Here is a 17,582-nt window from a genome sequence, read left to right as displayed (position 1 = left end):
GATAGAAGCACATTTTTAAAAATTTCCAGTAATAATAATAATTGTAGGAAATTGTATGTACATGTCAGGTGTACATGTTAATTTTTTTTTTTTTAAAGTGTTACATATCATAAACAATACCACCCAGGCTCAATAAACTAAGGTACAATCACATATCAGCCAAGTCTTTTCTGTGCAATCCAATTGGGAAATGTTAAAAGATTACTGAAATTCCATTTTAGCGAAGTAGTTATAGTAGACTAACATATGTGCATAAAGATTCTCATTCAGCTGCTGACTGCTGGAAAACACTACAACATGTTTCATCTTTCATCCGAGAGGCTTCTATAGTTTTGACAAGCTTGTTGCAAGATAAGACAATTGATACTCCTAATGGAGCAAAGGGGTGAAAAGCTGTTGTAATGAAATCAAGGACCATGGAAATGACTTAATCTCTGTTCCCTCTGCCTAAAAAGAAAACCACAGATGTGTTTAAACTACTGGGGATTCGAACTTGTCAAACCGCAGATTCAAAAGTAGGAGCACGGATGAGGAACAGTGGACCAGCTCTACTCCACACTGGTTTACGGAAGTCTTCGCAACAACATGAGATGTATGGGCATGACTTGGTCTGTTATGTATAGGGTGTTCCAGGAGTTTGGAGCAACATGTTAGATTTTCAAAGGGCATTTCTGTGCTGTAGGACTTTCAGTTTAGCTTAAAACAGCAGATCACACTTAGTGAGAAAAAGCTGGCTTCCAAGTCAAAAAAACTATTCTTGCCCAAATGGAGAACATTAATTATTTCAGGTCCTTTTCCACAAGATACTTGGCTGACACCTGACAGCTTGATTAGTGCTGAACGGTCTAATATGAGCAGAGGCAATGCTAATGAGTAAAAGAAGATGGGATTTAGATTTTAAGAAGCCCTTATAATGAAATGCCTTTTTTCTCTTGTCTATTTAAAACTCTGATGGACTTTAATTGATTATATAATCTACTGAGAAAGAACTGTAAGAACAATTTGTCCTTAATTGCAATAAACCAAATAAATGTCTTTTAAATCTCTTTACCTTGCATGAGGATATTTTAATTATGAGAGACATTTTACAATTAACGTTACAAGTGTAAATACCATCACAATTAATACTGGTGCAGCAAAACATAATCCTGTAGTTTCTTTTTTAAACTTGGTGGTCTCACCTTGAGAAGCAGTATGATGTTGCACTGAAGTGCTAACAGGGCCGTTTGTACTGTGGTGACAGACAGAAAGACCATTTCGGTGTTCTCCTTGCCAGGCTTGTCCTGCTCATTCTCCTCTTTGGCTGCCAAACGCTCCCCAGCATCCGACATCTGAGCTGCCAGCTGCATCTCAAAAATGGTGTCCTCGCAGAAGTTCACAAAAAGCTCCATCTTCTCCTTCTCACCACCCTCATTAACAACATCAAAGATGAACTGACGCTTGGACTCTTTGACCTGGGAAAATTGCATGAACACAAATAGTTTCCTATGAATCTTGAACAGGTTGGTAAAATAACTTATGCTGGAATACCTGAGGTTTCTCCCACTGTGTACGACTGGACTCGCTGATCTCAAAGTACACCCTCTCAATGCGCTTTGCACTGCCCATTATTTCTATCCGGCCCAGGTATGGTTGGAAATAGTTGAGGACGCTGTCTGCAAGCTCAAGGAAGGATTGGAGCCGGGTGTCATGAGGCATGTGCTCCGACAAGTTGGTCAACAAAACTGCCACATTAAAGCCGATGTCCTTGAGAAAAAAGCCCAGGTTATGAAGTTTTAATGAAGCTTCCATTCACCAGCAGTTCATAGAGCAACTCAACTCTGTAAACAGCTGTGATGGATGAAACTCCTACAGATGTACCCAATGTATGGGTAAAAAGTTGCACAAAGCAGGTTCAGAAACAGAAACATCCCTTTCAACATGTAAGTCCCAGCCTCAGCTCCACAGACACCTCCACCAAATTCACATTCCATTTCTTCTTCTACTCAGATGCCTTCAGGCTTATGTCTACTGTGCTTATACAGTTGTGTTGATAAGGTTTTAGCTTAGCTCATTTAACCTCGTATTCTGTCCTGTTCTAATTAAATATTCTACTCTGCAGCTGGTGCTACAAGCCTACTTCAGAACAGAAACACAACATTGCTCTCACCTTTGCTGGCTCATGAAAGCGATCAACAAATTCTTTGTAGTCCAAAACCTCATTCTCATCGGTCTCAGCACAGGAGAGCAAAAAGTCTGTCTCAGACTGGCTGTAATGTTTGTGGCTCTCCATTGCCTTATAAAAGTCCCTCTTGGAGATGACACCTGTCAACACATTGGTGAAATTTCTGAGCCATTGAGTATGTGGAGCTTTACACATTGAGAGATGATGAAATAAAGCTTGCCTTTTCCATCAGGGTCGTATTCCTTGAAAGTGTCTGAAGAGGTCAGGTCTTTGAGTTTGAGGAACATGTCAAAAAATTTGAGGATCATTGCCACATTGTTGGAGGATTCCACTAGCATGTCCACCATTTGTTTCCCGATTGTTCCATTAACAACATTACCTGTCAAAACAAACAGAACCTCGTTCAGAACACAACATGCATTTTAACCATCCAGAAGATTCGCCCAATAAAGACTGTAAATGCACAAAGCTCAAATGGAGACAGACAGACAGACAGACAGACAGACGGACAGACAGACAGGCAGGCAGGCAGGCAGGCAGGCAGGCAGGCAGGCAGACAGATACCCTCTAGCATGGAGAGCAGCATGACCACCATTCCTTTCTGCAGGTCCATTAGCTCCTTCAAGAGCTCGATCTGGCTGGAGTCCTAGGGTGAAAGAACAGATTGTGAACTCGTGTCTTCAGAGACTTCCCTCTACCTTTCAAGTTTATTTTTTTCTGTTTGACATTCTCTTCTTGTGCAATGACCACCCGTGACCTAAAAAACATGCTTGGAATCATCCTTCCAATTTCTGTGTGTGTGAAAATTCACCGTACCTCACATGAAACATGTCTTTATTTGGGTTCCAGGAATGGTCAGTGTCTAAAATAGTTGCCCAGGCTTTTGTATCTAAGTTACGGTGACACATCACACCTCTGCTAATGCCTTTCATCTGTTCAGTCCCACTTCTTTCAAACGCATATTTTGCTCATCCAAAGTCAACCGAATCATCTTCATATGCATGAAGTGCATCAAAATACTCTGACAGTCACAAAAGTTGAGTCTCCTTGAGCACTTCAGTTTGAAATAAACACACAGAAGCACCATTTCCACTTAGAGCTCTTCTGTTCTATTAAATAAAACAAAAATTCAAAGCTTGGTACCAGGAGGTACCGCAGAGAGCTTTCTCAATGTCACTATTAAATAATATGCATTTATTGAATATCTTAAATAGATTATTATTAGCATTATATTACATTATTATATTTATATCTGAAGAACTATATTACTTAAACTTTCAAGGCCCAGATTTACACACCCGCAGAGAAACAATTTACACATCTATCATCGCAAGGGAACCAGACTCATCTTGACAAAACTAATCTGTCTTACATAAAAAGGTTTAGCAGATCCTAAAACTACTGACGGGGCGGCACGGTGGTGTGGTGGTTAGCACTATTGCTTCACAGCAAGAAGGCCCCGGGTTCGATTCCCGGTTGGGATTGAGGCTGGGGACTTTCTGTGTGGAGTTTGCATGTTCTCCCTGTGCCTGCGTGGGTTCCCTCCGGGTACTCCGGCTTCCTCCCACAGTCCAAAGACATGCATGATTGGGGATTAGGCCAATTGGAAACTCTAAAAATTGCCCGTGAGTGTGAGAGAGAATGGTTGTTTGTCTATATGGGTTAGCCTTGCGATTGACTGGCGTCCAGTCCAGGGTGTACCCTGCCTCCGCCCAATTGTGCTGGGATAGGCTCCAGTCCCCCCGCGACCCTCAGTGGAGGAACAAGCGGTAGAAAGTGAGTGAGTGAGTAAAACTACTGACCAAGTTGCTGGACAGGACCAATTTTTACAAAATAAAAATCTCTCAATTAGACAAAATCACAACATGCTACACAGTAACTTAAACCCACCTGGGACAGTTTCATCTGCATGTGAGCAAAGGCATGTAAAAACCCCACCACAGCATCCCAAAGTCGACTGTGGGCCAAACTCTGCTGGTTACCAGTACAGGGACCCTGTGACATTTACAGCAACAAATATTATACAGTAAATCTTTCTTGAATTACGAATTCAAGTAAAAATGGGGGAAAAGACCTTTTGACTTGGGTTTACACAAAGAACTTCTTCTCATACCTGGATGTACTCTGTGAGCGTATTGAAAACCTGCTTTGCCACGTTTATTGCCTTTGAAAAGTTCTTCTGGCCCTGCTCATCAATGACATCTTTTCCAGAATAATACCAGTAGAAATCACTGATTGACTCCTGTGTAAAGGTCAAAGGAAGAGAGCATATTGGTTTAACGGCATATTTGTATTACGTTTGGTAACATATCATTTTTATTAATCAGACCATGTACAGTTGAAATCATTTAGTAGTATCCACAGACCCACGCTTGTAATTGTATTGTCATTTGTGGTAGTTACAATCTGCCTTTTTTGTGCACAACACTAACAGTTTGAGTAACTGCTGCACCAATAAACAACACATTTAAAGCCAACCCCAGTGAGATGTAATTTCCGTTCTTTATGTTCCACAAACAAAGGGGCCTTCTGATGAAACATTTAAAATCCCAAAATCAACCTAAACCTTCTACTCCTGACACTACTTCACTACCAGCAGTTATTCAGAAACAATGGTAGTTTTTGGATCGAAGGTAACAAACAAGGGCTCCAGTTACACTCAGGCCTTCTGGAATAGTGTCAATGCCTTCAGCACTCCTTGTCACTCCTCCGTGCCTGCAGCCTTGGCCATGTGTTAACCAGGACCTCTTCCAGGCTTTTAACAACGCTCATGCTAAAACTGACTGGCTTTGTCTGGCCTGAAGAATGGGAAGCCATTATAAAAATGCATCAAGGCCCTCCTGCAGCTGTGTCTACCTGAATATATTCATCTTTAGTAGGTGCCAATTTCTTTTTTATTCCTAATGTATTCCACGTAGCATCCTGTTATTGGAGTCAATCCATGATTCCCAATTGAAACCAGTATCTGCCACCAGGGTCATTGATGCTGAGGAAGGGGGGGTTGTTGTATCTTGTGGGTATGGCCATGAGAAAAGGTTCTGGGTGCCTCTGACTTTCATCTTAGACCTGGATATAATGTGAAACCACACCAGGTTCCCTCACAAACCTGGTGGGTTCTCATGAGGTACCCGTGCATCTGAAGATTACTGGCTGCATTGGCAGAGCTTCAAGCTGGTGATTTTCAAAGCCTGCATTTCATCTACCATCAAGAACAGTATAAAGGCATTGAAACACTAAGCCAGATTCAATTTAACCAGTTACTATGGCTCTTAACTCCTGTTGAGATTATTACCTAAACATTTTTAGACTCCAATTAAAATTTTCCAGAGGAAACTTTTGGATTCCGTAGGCACGGTACTACCAGTGGATCACGGTGTCGGCGGTCACTCCTTGTTACACGGTGCTGTTCACTGCCTGGCTCACCTCTTTCTAAGTCAATGTCAAATCTTCACCAGAAAGCAACTGCTGTACCTCCTTAGCACTGTCTACAGGTAAAAAACTGTTATTTTACCAAGGATAGAACCGATAACATTACCACACAGGAGACGCTATTAAACCCTGAACACAGTCACCTGTGTAATTTTTTTCCCCAAATCCATCATGAGAATTACACTCATTGCTATATAATTCAACTACCATAATTTCCGGACTATAAGCTGCTACTTTTTTCCTACACTTTAAACACTGCGGCTTATTCTACGGTGCGGCTTATTTATGTTTTTTTTTTGTGGCGCACTATCACAACTATTGTGAATCAGTCATTTTTACTGACCCTCATCAACATGGAAAATACTAGAAGAAAAGAATATGATGCGGCTTTTAAGTTAAAAGCGATCACTCTGGCAGTCGAAGAAGGAAATCGAGCCACCGCGCGTAATCTTGGCATACATTACAGTAATCAATGGCGAGAAGGTGGAGACATCCGCCTGAAAAACTGATCCAAAGCAAAAAGACGACAAAAGCTTTTAGACGTAAACATCGCAGGTGGCCCGAGCTTGAAAACGTTCTGGAAGACTGGGTCAACACACAGAGAGCAGGCGGCCGCGGTGTTTCCGCTGTACAAATCAGACGGAAGGCAAAAGCAATCGCCACCGCGATGAAAATAGAAGATTTTAGAGGTGGGCCATCGGGGAGTTTTAGACTGTTCATTGTTTGAGTAAAAAAGCATAAACAACGTAATTTGTGTGTAGCTGATACAAACGTATCCCGTATTTAAAGGTAGCTGCAGTACAGACACCGTTAGGGGAAAAAATAGCATTTACTGGTACAATATATTTATGTTGCTAAGCGGATTAAATTAAAAGAAAAGTTAAAAAATCCTGACGTGATGAAAATTGGATTTAAGGTCTCTGTATAAACATACAAGTGAAAAGAGTGGCTGTTGTTTCTTACCTGTCTGTTTGTCACTCGTCAGTGACTCGTCTCTTACGGTAATAAAAACATATACCGGTACTGAATGTTTTCAATCTAATTTTTCATATTACTACGTGGGATACCTGCGGCTTAAAATCCGGTGCGGCTTGTATAAATACAAAATTGATTTTCTTTATAAAATTAGATTATGCGGCTTTTAATCAGGTGCGCTCTGTAGTCCAGAAATTACGGTACTAACAACAGAATTGAGCAAAAGAAACTGACCTGTACTCTGAGGAGGTAATCAACAGTTGAGATTATGATGTTGACTGTAGTGTTGTTTCCTGTTTGTGTCCTCAAATAGTTCTGAAAGTCTGGACAAAAGATAATGGAAAGATCACAATCTGGAGGGTGTACAATGTGCAATATTTAAGAATTTAGATAAATGAAAAGATTTAGAGAGTAAAAAATTGTTAAAAAAAAAAGAAAAATTATAGTGATTGAATTAAAATGTAAACCCCCCCCCCCCCAAAAAAAAAACAAAAAAACATTTGATATGTTTGTTGAACTTCAAACTGAAAAAAAAGTCATAAAATATTTCTTCCTTTAGATTTAGGATGGATATGACATTTCATGAACATCGATGGAGAAGAGAAAGTACTCTGGAGAAGAATTTGGTAACTTTTGAGCTGTAATTTAACTGACATAAACAGAAAGATCTTGTCTCGTCTAGTCTCTCCTTCTTAGCCTCTTTATCCCTTTTGGGGTCACAGGGAGGGTGCCCAATGGGCAAAGAGAGGTCCACCCCTGGATTAGTTGCCAGTTCATCGCAGGGCCCTGTATGAGCATTTGTGGGCTTGGTACTTTGCTCACATCAACAGCCACCTTCCCCTACTACCCGAACACCTTGTTTTGTCTGTAATGGAGCTCAAACCGAGCACCCTCTGCTTCTCAGCCCAGTTCCCACTGAGATACCACTGCCCACTACTAAACAGAAAGGTTTCATATTTAATTACATATGCAAAACACATATATAAATCTTATCTGAATGTTTGGGTCACAATAATGCTTGGTTGAATTTTTATGTTGTTTGTTTTCAGTAATTTCCAAAGAGTGGTTCAGTATACTGAAGGAAGAGCCAGCTAGTAAACACTTACCGGAGTTGTGTCCTTCACAGAGCAGCTGCAGGAAGCGGAAAAGGTCACAGGTGAACTCATCATCCTGCATAACCTTCTCACCTAGTGCAAGAAAAGAAACACACACTTGCTGTTGAACACACAACCATACAAGCGTCAAGAGACACTTTAAACTAGCCATAAAGAAGGTCAGAGAATAATATAGTGAGAACCCTAAGAAACAGTGTTAAAACAAGAGCAAAGAACATGTAAATATACATTTTGGTGAAAATAAAATTATACAAATCATGATTTGTTGTAACTGAAGGAGGACACAGGTTGTTTTTTTTTGCAAGCTCATCAATGTGAATTTAAATAGATTTAAATGTTATATTATTAAATATTTGCACAATAAGACTAAAAATATAATTTGGTACTATTTTGATAACTTTGCTTTCTTTTTTTGCATTTTCTGAGGCCCCAAACGCTACCTGGTGGCCGAAAAAGGCGTCCCCATTTTAAAGACAACTTTGCTACAGAAGTGAGTTAGTCATATTCATAAAACCTCACAAACTTTGAAATAGAAACCTTTTAATCTAGATATAGTCAAGGAACCATTCACACAATTTTGCCTTTTACAATTACTGGTTAAAAATGTATGAAAAAAATGAAAGCTCTGACTATTGATACATTTTTAGATTTATTCTTTGTCATTTGTTGAGAGAAAAATTATCAATGTTGGCCATGTTTAAACAATAAAATGTGTAAATCAAGCTGTGAATGGCATTCATGATATAGAAAAGTTTGAAAGAATTAAGTTTGATGTTTGATTGCTCTGCTGAAAAGCTCTTTGGCTCAGAAGTTAAGAAAAACCTTCTTTTAAAACAGATGTTAAAGCTATTATTATACAATTTCAAATATTCCATGAAATATTTGAATTTCTCCAGTCCAGTTGACCCTCTGCTAGACCTCAGTAAATCAATTAGTCTTAATATTTTATTAACAATTAGATGCTCTTTTTGCAGTTTAAAAAGAGTCTAAAGCAGTTGAGAGTAACATAAATTTCACAAAGCAATCTATCTAATACTGAACATTTGACCAAAACAGTTATGCACATGTGTTTCTAATTTTCAGTAAAACCCTCCCATTGTAGTACAGCAAACATTCATTTAAAGCAATGAAGAGCTGGTACTGTCATTGTAAACACATAAAAATGCAAAAGTGTTAAAGGGAAAATAAAAATATATATTAAAATATTCAAATTCAAGAAGCAATTTGTGGTAAAATACTTCAAAAGGATATAGTGGAAATGTAATCTTAACAGCATGCATTTACTGATATTTACCTGATCCTTCCTCAGTCACCATTCCAAGTCCCTCAGCTTTGTTCTGCCTCTCAAATGCATTGAGATCCAAAACACTGAAACAAAGACAAAGTCAGTCACTTTTCTCCAGCTCTTTTATCCAAGCCAATAACCTTGGCCATGCAGTAGCAAGGCATTATTTTACATTTAGCTCTGTTGCATTATAGCACTTTTCAGCATCTCTGATACTACAATGAAAAAATACACACCAAAACTCTTTTCTCCACAGGAATAAATTTCTGTGCTGCTATAACAACTCACATAACATCTCTCTTCTATTGGAGTAACCTTTTAATCATGTGACTTAAGATGTTTTCAAAGTTTTGTCACTGAATGTGTTTGGTGAAGCCCCTTCAGATGGTCGAGAATGTGGCAGCGCATCTGGTCTTCAACCAACTGAAGCGGGTTCACACGACCCCACTGCTAATAGAGCTTCACTGGGTGCCTGTAGCTGGCTGTATTTAGTTAGTGTCACTTATGCTGAGCTACAGAGAATGAGCTGGATCTGTCCTTCTACAGAAAACTAGCTCTTAAGCTCAACCCTCTATTCCTCCAAAAAGCTCTTGAAGACACTGCTCTTCCAAGGGCGCATGCTCTCCTAACAGCACTCATCTATCTCCTCCTATCTCTACTCACCTCTACTCATTCTCTCCTCTTTATATCCCTCTCTCTCCATAGCTCTGCACTGGTAGTTAGTAGTAGCACTTGTACCAGCTTATTTAGGACTATCAGGTAGTATTGAGACATTGTGTCTCTCACTCTAAGTCACTTTGGACAAAAGTGTTTGCTAAATGTCTAAAATGTAAAATGTAACTAACTCCACTCAGGGGTAACAGTACATCTCTGACTGATTAAAGCTGAAGAAGCAACTATTTATGACCAATGCCAACTTCTACATGTTTTTGCATAACCTGGTACGCTTCTTATGACAGCAAATGCATCATAATGCCAAGTGCTTCTTGCCAAACAAGAAGCACCCTATCACCTGCTGCAGAAAACCCCCAGATCTACGTGTTATGGGCTGTGGTGGCTCAGTCTGTTGGGAACTAGGCTGAAATGTGGAGGATTCTTGTTCGAGCCCCAGTGCAGACAAAACATGGAAGGTGTTCTGGTAGTAGGGGAATGTGCCAGAACACCTTTAGCCCGTTGCCCATTACCTTTGAGCAAGGTAATGAACCCACAAATATCACCAGTTGCACCCATGGGCCCTGCGACTGGTGACTCATCCAGGGGTGGACCCTGCCTTCACCCTCCCCGTGCCCCCCGAAAGAAATAAACAGTTAAGAAGAGTTTTTGTTATGTACAAAATTGTCCAATGTACTGTTCACTTGCTTATTTTAATGTGCAAGGAATATTCATATCTAAATGAACTAAGGCCATTTAAAAGCAGAGACCATCTTTCTGACAAGTACACAGCAAAGACAGTGCTTGTGGGGGGTTGCAAACAACACCATGCGTCCCTTCAGTATGGAAAAGCCCTGTGTGAAATCTGCAGACGCTCATTTACGGTAATTACCTGCATGACTGCATCAGTCCTGCCAGACTCTGAAAGAAGCCGACATCCTTCTTGTCTTTAAGATAATCCAACATTTTCTGTCAGTTAGGTGGAGAAACACCATAAAAAGTCAATAAAAACATCAAAGCATGACAAAGCTTCAGATACTAGGTATTTTTCTCCCTATTAACAAGTATACACAAAACGCACATATTACATCAAATATACATGTTTACATGCATGAGATGGCTCATCACCTGAAGAGCAGTACCGTATCTCACAAAAGTGAGTACACGCCTGAACTTTCCAAGATAAATTTGCATATGTTATAAATATATTTGTTATATTTCATGGGACATCACTATAGAAAATAAACATTGATATAATTTAAAGTAGTTAGTGCACAGCTTGCATAGCAGTATAGCTTTAATGTGCTCTGAAAGTAACTCATTTATGATTCACCAAGGTCAACCAAAGAAAAAAAAATCCCTCCGTTTAGCTTCATATACAGAGGTTGGCTTCAAATAATGAAATATTTGTTATCAGCATTGCTGCAGAGGCTACAGAAATGAGAGGTCCGCCTGTCAGTGCTCAGATCATGCTAGGCATGCTACATTAATTCAGTCTGCATCAGGCCACCATACCAGACGGAAGCCTTTTCTGAAGCTGTTGCACAGGAAAAACCTGCACAGTTTGCTGAAGACAAGCAGGCCAAAGAAGATAGATTACTAAAACCATGTTTTCTGGTTGAATGAGACCTTGTTTGGCTAAGATGGTGCGCATAGCAGCAACGAGGTGAGGACCACTAAGACAACTGTTTGTCACCTACAGTCAAGCATGGTGGCCTACAGCCCTGCATGAGGGCTTCCTTCCTTTGGAAACATGGTGATGTCCCCCAACACAGCCTTGCTGAGATAAAGTTGATTGACTGGGGAAGGCTGTCGGCTGTATCGAGACCTAAACCCAGTTGAGCATGTGTGGGGCATCCTCAATCGGAAGGTGAAGAACCACAAGAGGTCCAACATTTAACAGCACTGTCATAATGAAGGAGTCAATTCTGGTCAATTACATCCCCAAGAGGGTTAATGCAGTGCTAATACTAATGGTTGTCACACTTATTTATGTTGCCAGCTGTTTAGACGTTAATAGGTGCGTGCTGTTATTTTTAGAGAGTTAATCTATGTATTAGGTAAATGCAATGTTAATGGGAGAGTGTGGAATAATAGAATCTAGTGGCCATGCATTGTAAAACCTGTTGGACAGTTGAGTTTCCTCCATTGAGAATTGCGATTCCCAGCTTTAATGTGGAGGCTACCATCCGACCCATTTCACCTAACAGAAGAACTCAACATAAGCCATCTGTCAGAAATTATACATTAAATCAAAGGTAAAAAAAGAAGTGACAGATTCTTTCATGTAATGAGTGTCCCTAACATACTTCTGTGGATTCAATATTTACTCATTTAAGAAAATTCATCAACACAGAACTGAATGTAGGATTGAAATTGTAATATTAATTAAGAATCTGCAGTGTTAAATTTACATTTTTTTTAAAACTTTTTTGGTGTGTACCGTACAACTCACATCTAAACCATGTGTTGGGTGTGAGTTCCTACCTTTGCTCGCACTGATGGTTTGAAGAACCATCTCTGCAGCTCCACGGTTATGAAGACGAGCTTGCTGATACAACAGTTTCTGCTTCTCCATTTCCTTCTCCTTTTCATGTCAAACAATATCACAAGTTGCACGTTATTATAGCCAAGACCATAAAAAAAAACTATAAAAATGCACATAAACCTTAAACTGATGACCTACTTCAAAGCTCTTTACTTCTTCTCCATCCTCATCCTCTTCATCATGGCAACTCTAGTGATTCAAAAGAATGTAGCTTGAAATAAAGTGCAATAATTATTGGAAATCAATTAACCACAATTATCACTACTGCCATCAAAAGCTAGCACAGTACAGTAAAAGTGCTGATATTACCTTGGCCATGATGTCAGCGTAGGCCATGTAGAGATTATCCTCATCCAGTTTACTGTAACAAATGTTGCAATACTCTGTGATCAACAAAGCACTAGATTTTAGATGATATTAGACGATAGATGATAGTTAAATTATGAGGGATCTTGAAGAATCAGTTTTATCCAATGGTTATCACAAATCAAGCAATATTGTCTATCACTCTGTAGTGAACTGTAAGGAAGGTGCCGAGGGTGCTGTAGCATCCCCCGTTGACAGAAGATGGCACTGTCTCACTGCCTGTGCACATTTTTATCGGCATCTTGGCATTTAATCTCCTTTAATTTTACTTACACTCTGCACCAACAAAGTACAAAGCACATTAATAATGCTATGTTAATGAAATAAGCTCAACAAATATGTGTTGAGGCTGGCTGCACACCTAAAATAACTATCAACAGGGTGTGTACCTGACGTATTAACTGATTGTTCACCTGGTCACAATCAAATAAATACGTTGAAATCCATTAAAGCATTGCTTTATCATAGAAATAGGGAGACCATAAATTGCGTGGAATATGCCTCCAGTGGTACCATGGCTCACCATTTCTCCGTGAGGGCTGTTCTGCTAAACAGATGAATTAACTGATGCAGTGGATCAAGGTGTTTCACCAACTCTTCTTCTTCAGTTGACTCCTGTTTACCTGGTTTCTGAAAAAAAAAATAAAAAAAAAGATAAAATACGATATAGGACTTCAGGGTGGAAGTAACATAACTGACAAAGCAGAACCAGATGATGATTTTAAAAATAGATTTATAGCAACTGTGCTGTGTACTAACAGGTGGTGCTTTGCACCCCTAATGTCCTTACTAAATTATTTTCTATGCCCCCCATGCATGAAGCCATGTGCCCACTCATCTTAGCTACTATGGCTGACAGGAGCTCTAGGGCAGATTGTTGGCGGGAAGTTGGATGGGATTGCACCCATCTGTGGGTCCTTTGGGATCAGGATTGTCCTTCGATCTACCATCCAGGGTGGGTCCCATCAGTTAGCACCTGGGTCATTTGTGTTGCCAGAGGGGGTCGCGGAGGCCAGTCAGCTTCTTTGTCCAGATGATGTGGATGACCTCGTGTTCTCCATCTCTTTGTTCTTAAAACCTTTTCTTGTATGGCTGCCACTGTTATGGCAATTGTTTCTTGAGGGTTGCAAGCATTTAGGCATGGACAACTTATCTAGGTAACATTGTCATCATACCTTTCAGCAGCTGGAGGTGAGGGGCCTAGGGTCTCCTTGACAGCCATAAAGGTACCTTTATCTACTTGCTAACTCACATCTGGAGAGGATGATCGGCACTGGAAACGCCACCACCTTCTATTTCTTTCTAGTGCATTCAACACCAACCAGCCACATGATGCTGGGGTCATCAATCACCTCCTGGATTACTGCCTGATTTTGTTCTAACTGGATTTAAGTCTGGAGTGGTAGAGTAGTACAGGAACTCCACAGGGAAACATACTTTGGCCTATCATTCTCACTTTTATGCACTTCTGACTTTCAGAGCAGGATTTGTGATAACGCTGCAGTGGTGTGATAACGCTGCAGTGGTGTGATCACTGCGATCACAGACCAGGAGGTGAAAGGGATGAGTGGGAATTTAGACCCTTAAAAGTGTACAGCACTCGGCACCAGTGTATTTTTGGTCTGCTTGGAGACATTCGGAGCTGTAGTTGTTAAAAATCAAATAAACAACCTGATTTAAAGGGTGTCCTAGTATTGAGATGCAAAGAAAAATCTTCCTGAAGTTGACAGGATGGTACTGATTAAGCTGCCATCAGGGACAACCCTAACCTCCTTTTCTACAGCCAGGTAATTTTCAACTAATTACATATTAAGTGTCCCTCTCTTGAAAACTAGTTCTATAATGTATTATGTATGCATAAATGGTGCCCTTTTGTTTTCTTACAGGTTGTTTACTTTATTTGAGTGATTCATTTTTATCCTTTTAGAAAATTAATCAATAAAAGAAGTTATTAATTCTTTAATAAACTCACAGCAAGATCATCTATGAGCTTATCTTCAAAGTAGGGTTCCTCTGCCTCAATCCATGACTTCTCATAGCCTTGCAGGAACAAGTTGACAGCACGGTGCCTATTTCGAACATAAACGCCACACAAATTCATTCCACTGGTGAAAAGCAGCCTTAATTGTAATTGATCCTGAGAGACTAAGCAAGTGAGCTCAGAAACTATTGATGGTATCACAGTGCTCTGCATTCTGAACATCACAGAATAGAAACTGTTTGGCACTATGAAAACACCAAAAAGCACAACATAACAATGTGACATACAATGGGAATACAAAAGCAGTACAATAATAATTACCAGTACAATTATTTTGACTATCCAATCAAATCACTAATGATTATATAATATACACTGTGTAGATTTACCTAGGCAGATTGTAGAGTGGTGCCATCCTAAAACAGGCAACCACAGCTCTCTTCCGTTGTTTGGACAGCAGTTTGTGCCAGACAGCCTTCTTACTGCGCTGAGGATGTTCAACCTAAACAAACCGAAATAGGAAAATAAAATCACTCAAATTATCGTAATTAAATAGGTAGTTTATGAGTGGATCAATCAAAAAATAAATAATAAAAGTACTTCATATTATATGTGGTAGAAGTGGACCATGTACTGACTACAGCAATAGCATTTTGATCCAGAAAAGGCAAAGAAGATTTTTGTTCAATTTTAAATACCACGGAAAACATCAAAGCATTGCTGTGAGATGGTAATTTTATGAGTGTATTACACAAATGCTATGAAGGAAAAGTATTTCATGCAGTAGTAGCCTACCTTATACTAATTTATGAGTTAAACCATGAAGTTCTGGTAGATTTTTGTTCATATTTAAAATGGGAGTAAAGCCACTTTTGAGCCCTAATAAACAATGGTGAATGCTGATTTGATCAGACAAAGGAGAGGCAAATCACTTGAGTGCAGTTTTCAGACCACACAACGTTTTAAAATTGAAACTCTGCACCTAATAAGTCTGTTCTTATCATCACAGATTGTCCTTTAGCCAGAACAGATAAGAAAGTCCCTTCTTATGAGCCTGGTTCTGCTCAAGGCTTTTCTCTGTTAAAAGGGGGTGTCTTTGCCACTGTTGTTTGTTGGGGGTCGGGCCCTGGGTTTTTGTAAATCGCCCAGAGAGTCTAATTGCAACAGGGACAATATAAATAAAGATGAATTGAATTGACTCATTTTGGCTGCACACATGACCAAAGTGTGTTGACTTTGACTTTTAACCACACACCATCACAAAGAAAATGTTTACAATGATGAATAATGATTAAATAGTCAATACACAGCCACATTCACATACCTGATCCAAGTGAAAGAGCACATTAGCAATGTGGAGGACTCTCCCCACAATCTTCTCTGGATTTGAGTTGTCAAAATGGTATGGGAGATTTCTGTACAAAGCTATTTGCCAATGAATAGCTGGGTCCTCCATCTGTGCAAAACAAACAAAAAACAGAGGACATACATTAATATGAATCATAGTAATGCAAAGCAATATCCAGCGATGGGGCAACAGATAAGCAATAAAGTTAGTTGACCAGCTTGGAGAGATGCACGCATGGTTTGAACAGTTAGGTGATAGTGCAGCTTCCCTGTGTCTTTTAATATTATAATTTGTCTTCTAAAGTGGGCCAGTATGAAACGCCACAAAAGTAGTCCCATTTCGACCCTGGACAACAGTGCGCGTCAGGTTCATGTTGGTAAACACAGCTATCAAAGGGTTAGCACATGCCTGAATGTCAGTAATAAAAAGAATAGTTCAGGGAGATTTGAACCACTGTGCCATGTCTGCTGAAATCTGCTCCTTTTTTTAAAGTCATCTTTGAGGTTTATGAACAGAAAATGCATGGTTACCTTTCCTTGCAGGTGAAGGATGTTTCTGATAATCTCTTCAACTTCCTCCTCTGAATCTTTCTGTTGACAGTTGAAATGTATCATGTGTTGTGGGAAAAATGTGACAATGTTCTTGCAATATGAAAATCATTTTGAAAGCAATAGAAAGTCAAAATGGTTGCACAATTCATACTTAATAACATTAAGGATTTTCTTTTAGTTATAAAAGGTCATATCTTGTACCTCAGAGAAACGGTTCTTAGCGAGCGTGACAAGATGTTGTTCTCCAGGAGCACATGTGTTCATTCCGACAGGCAGCAGGCGTTTCAGAGTAGCAACAATAAGACTCGTTTGTTTTGAATATTTGTCTGTCTTCTTTTTCATTTTTTTCCTTTCCTGGTCTGAAATGATTCCCTAAGGTGGGAAAACACAAGAAATTGGAAAACAAGCCAAAAAGTGTTCTCTGAACTCTATCTATCCATCCATCCATCCTTCCTTTATTTCTTTACCTTTGATATCTTACACTTGCTGTCCATGATCAGAAAAGACATGTTGTTGATCTCATTCTGGACCACAAAGTTCTGCTCTTCTCTCTTGAAGTTCTGCAGACAGCAATGTAAAACTGAACCAGCATCTGATCGCAAATGATTTCTCCATAAATTGACTGTTGAGATTCTCACTAATTTGAACGATGAAGATGGAGACGTGCCAAACTTCATTTGAGTTTTAAAGACTGTTTTTATCTGTACATTTGGCTGGGAGATGATGAAACGTGGGCAAAAATCAAAAAGTGGGAATTGGAGGCGTTTACAGCCAGTGGCTGTGCAGTACATGTAGAGAAAGATGGAAGTCTGAATCTGGAAGTGTACAGGAAGTGTACATGACCCTCAGCAGAACTGTATTATCAGAACGCTCAATGAGTGGGCTGACAATGTTTCTACCAAAGAAGAAGTCAAAGAAGAGGAGAAAAGGCACATCAGGACTGCCCTCAAAACATGCATAGCCACCCACATTGGGCTTTTAATAAAATACCACAAAGAAAAGACAAAGAAAAGAAGTAACCATGCCAAAACATCGTCATCTCTTAAGTTGCTGATGTTTTGAAAAACCTCAATAAGATCGTTAACAACTCTGAGACGGGTACAAAAAAAGGACAAAAACACCTGGGCAAAAAGAGGTAATGGTGTTTATACTGTCCAGTGCAGTGAAGA

The 17,582-nt window shown here is 39.7% G+C and overlaps 1 protein-coding gene across 2 annotated transcripts in view; it reads right to left on the bottom strand.

Annotated features, from left to right (window-relative positions):
• The window catches only part of ryr2a (ryanodine receptor 2a (cardiac)), a 95,375-nt gene that overhangs the window by 10,995 nt on the left and 66,798 nt on the right, over nt 1–17,582 (bottom strand). For both annotated transcript variants that reach the window (XM_057032746.1, XM_057032755.1), the window contains exons 76-97: nt 16,881–16,973; nt 16,615–16,785; nt 16,393–16,452; nt 15,839–15,970; nt 14,904–15,016; nt 14,506–14,602; nt 13,057–13,163; nt 12,477–12,528; nt 12,306–12,356; nt 12,107–12,206; nt 11,743–11,822; nt 10,512–10,588; nt 8,978–9,051; nt 7,675–7,755; nt 6,803–6,891; nt 4,278–4,406; nt 4,055–4,159; nt 2,729–2,810; nt 2,385–2,543; nt 2,150–2,304; nt 1,531–1,746; nt 1,182–1,454 (exon numbers count right to left, since the gene is read on the bottom strand). In XM_057032746.1, coding sequence (XP_056888726.1) covers nt 1,182–1,454; nt 1,531–1,746; nt 2,150–2,304; nt 2,385–2,543; nt 2,729–2,810; nt 4,055–4,159; nt 4,278–4,406; nt 6,803–6,891; nt 7,675–7,755; nt 8,978–9,051; nt 10,512–10,588; nt 11,743–11,822; nt 12,107–12,206; nt 12,306–12,356; nt 12,477–12,528; nt 13,057–13,163; nt 14,506–14,602; nt 14,904–15,016; nt 15,839–15,970; nt 16,393–16,452; nt 16,615–16,785; nt 16,881–16,973 — 2,496 coding nt within the window. The remainder of the gene's footprint in view (nt 1–1,181; nt 1,455–1,530; nt 1,747–2,149; nt 2,305–2,384; nt 2,544–2,728; nt 2,811–4,054; nt 4,160–4,277; nt 4,407–6,802; nt 6,892–7,674; nt 7,756–8,977; nt 9,052–10,511; nt 10,589–11,742; nt 11,823–12,106; nt 12,207–12,305; nt 12,357–12,476; nt 12,529–13,056; nt 13,164–14,505; nt 14,603–14,903; nt 15,017–15,838; nt 15,971–16,392; nt 16,453–16,614; nt 16,786–16,880; nt 16,974–17,582) is intronic.

Source organism: Takifugu flavidus, chromosome 1 (assembly GCF_003711565.1).
Source record: "Takifugu flavidus isolate HTHZ2018 chromosome 1, ASM371156v2, whole genome shotgun sequence".
NCBI classification, from domain to species: Eukaryota; Metazoa; Chordata; class Actinopteri; order Tetraodontiformes; family Tetraodontidae; genus Takifugu; species Takifugu flavidus.
Note: the sequence above shows the minus strand (reverse complement) of the source record. Positions and strands in the feature narration are given on the sequence as shown.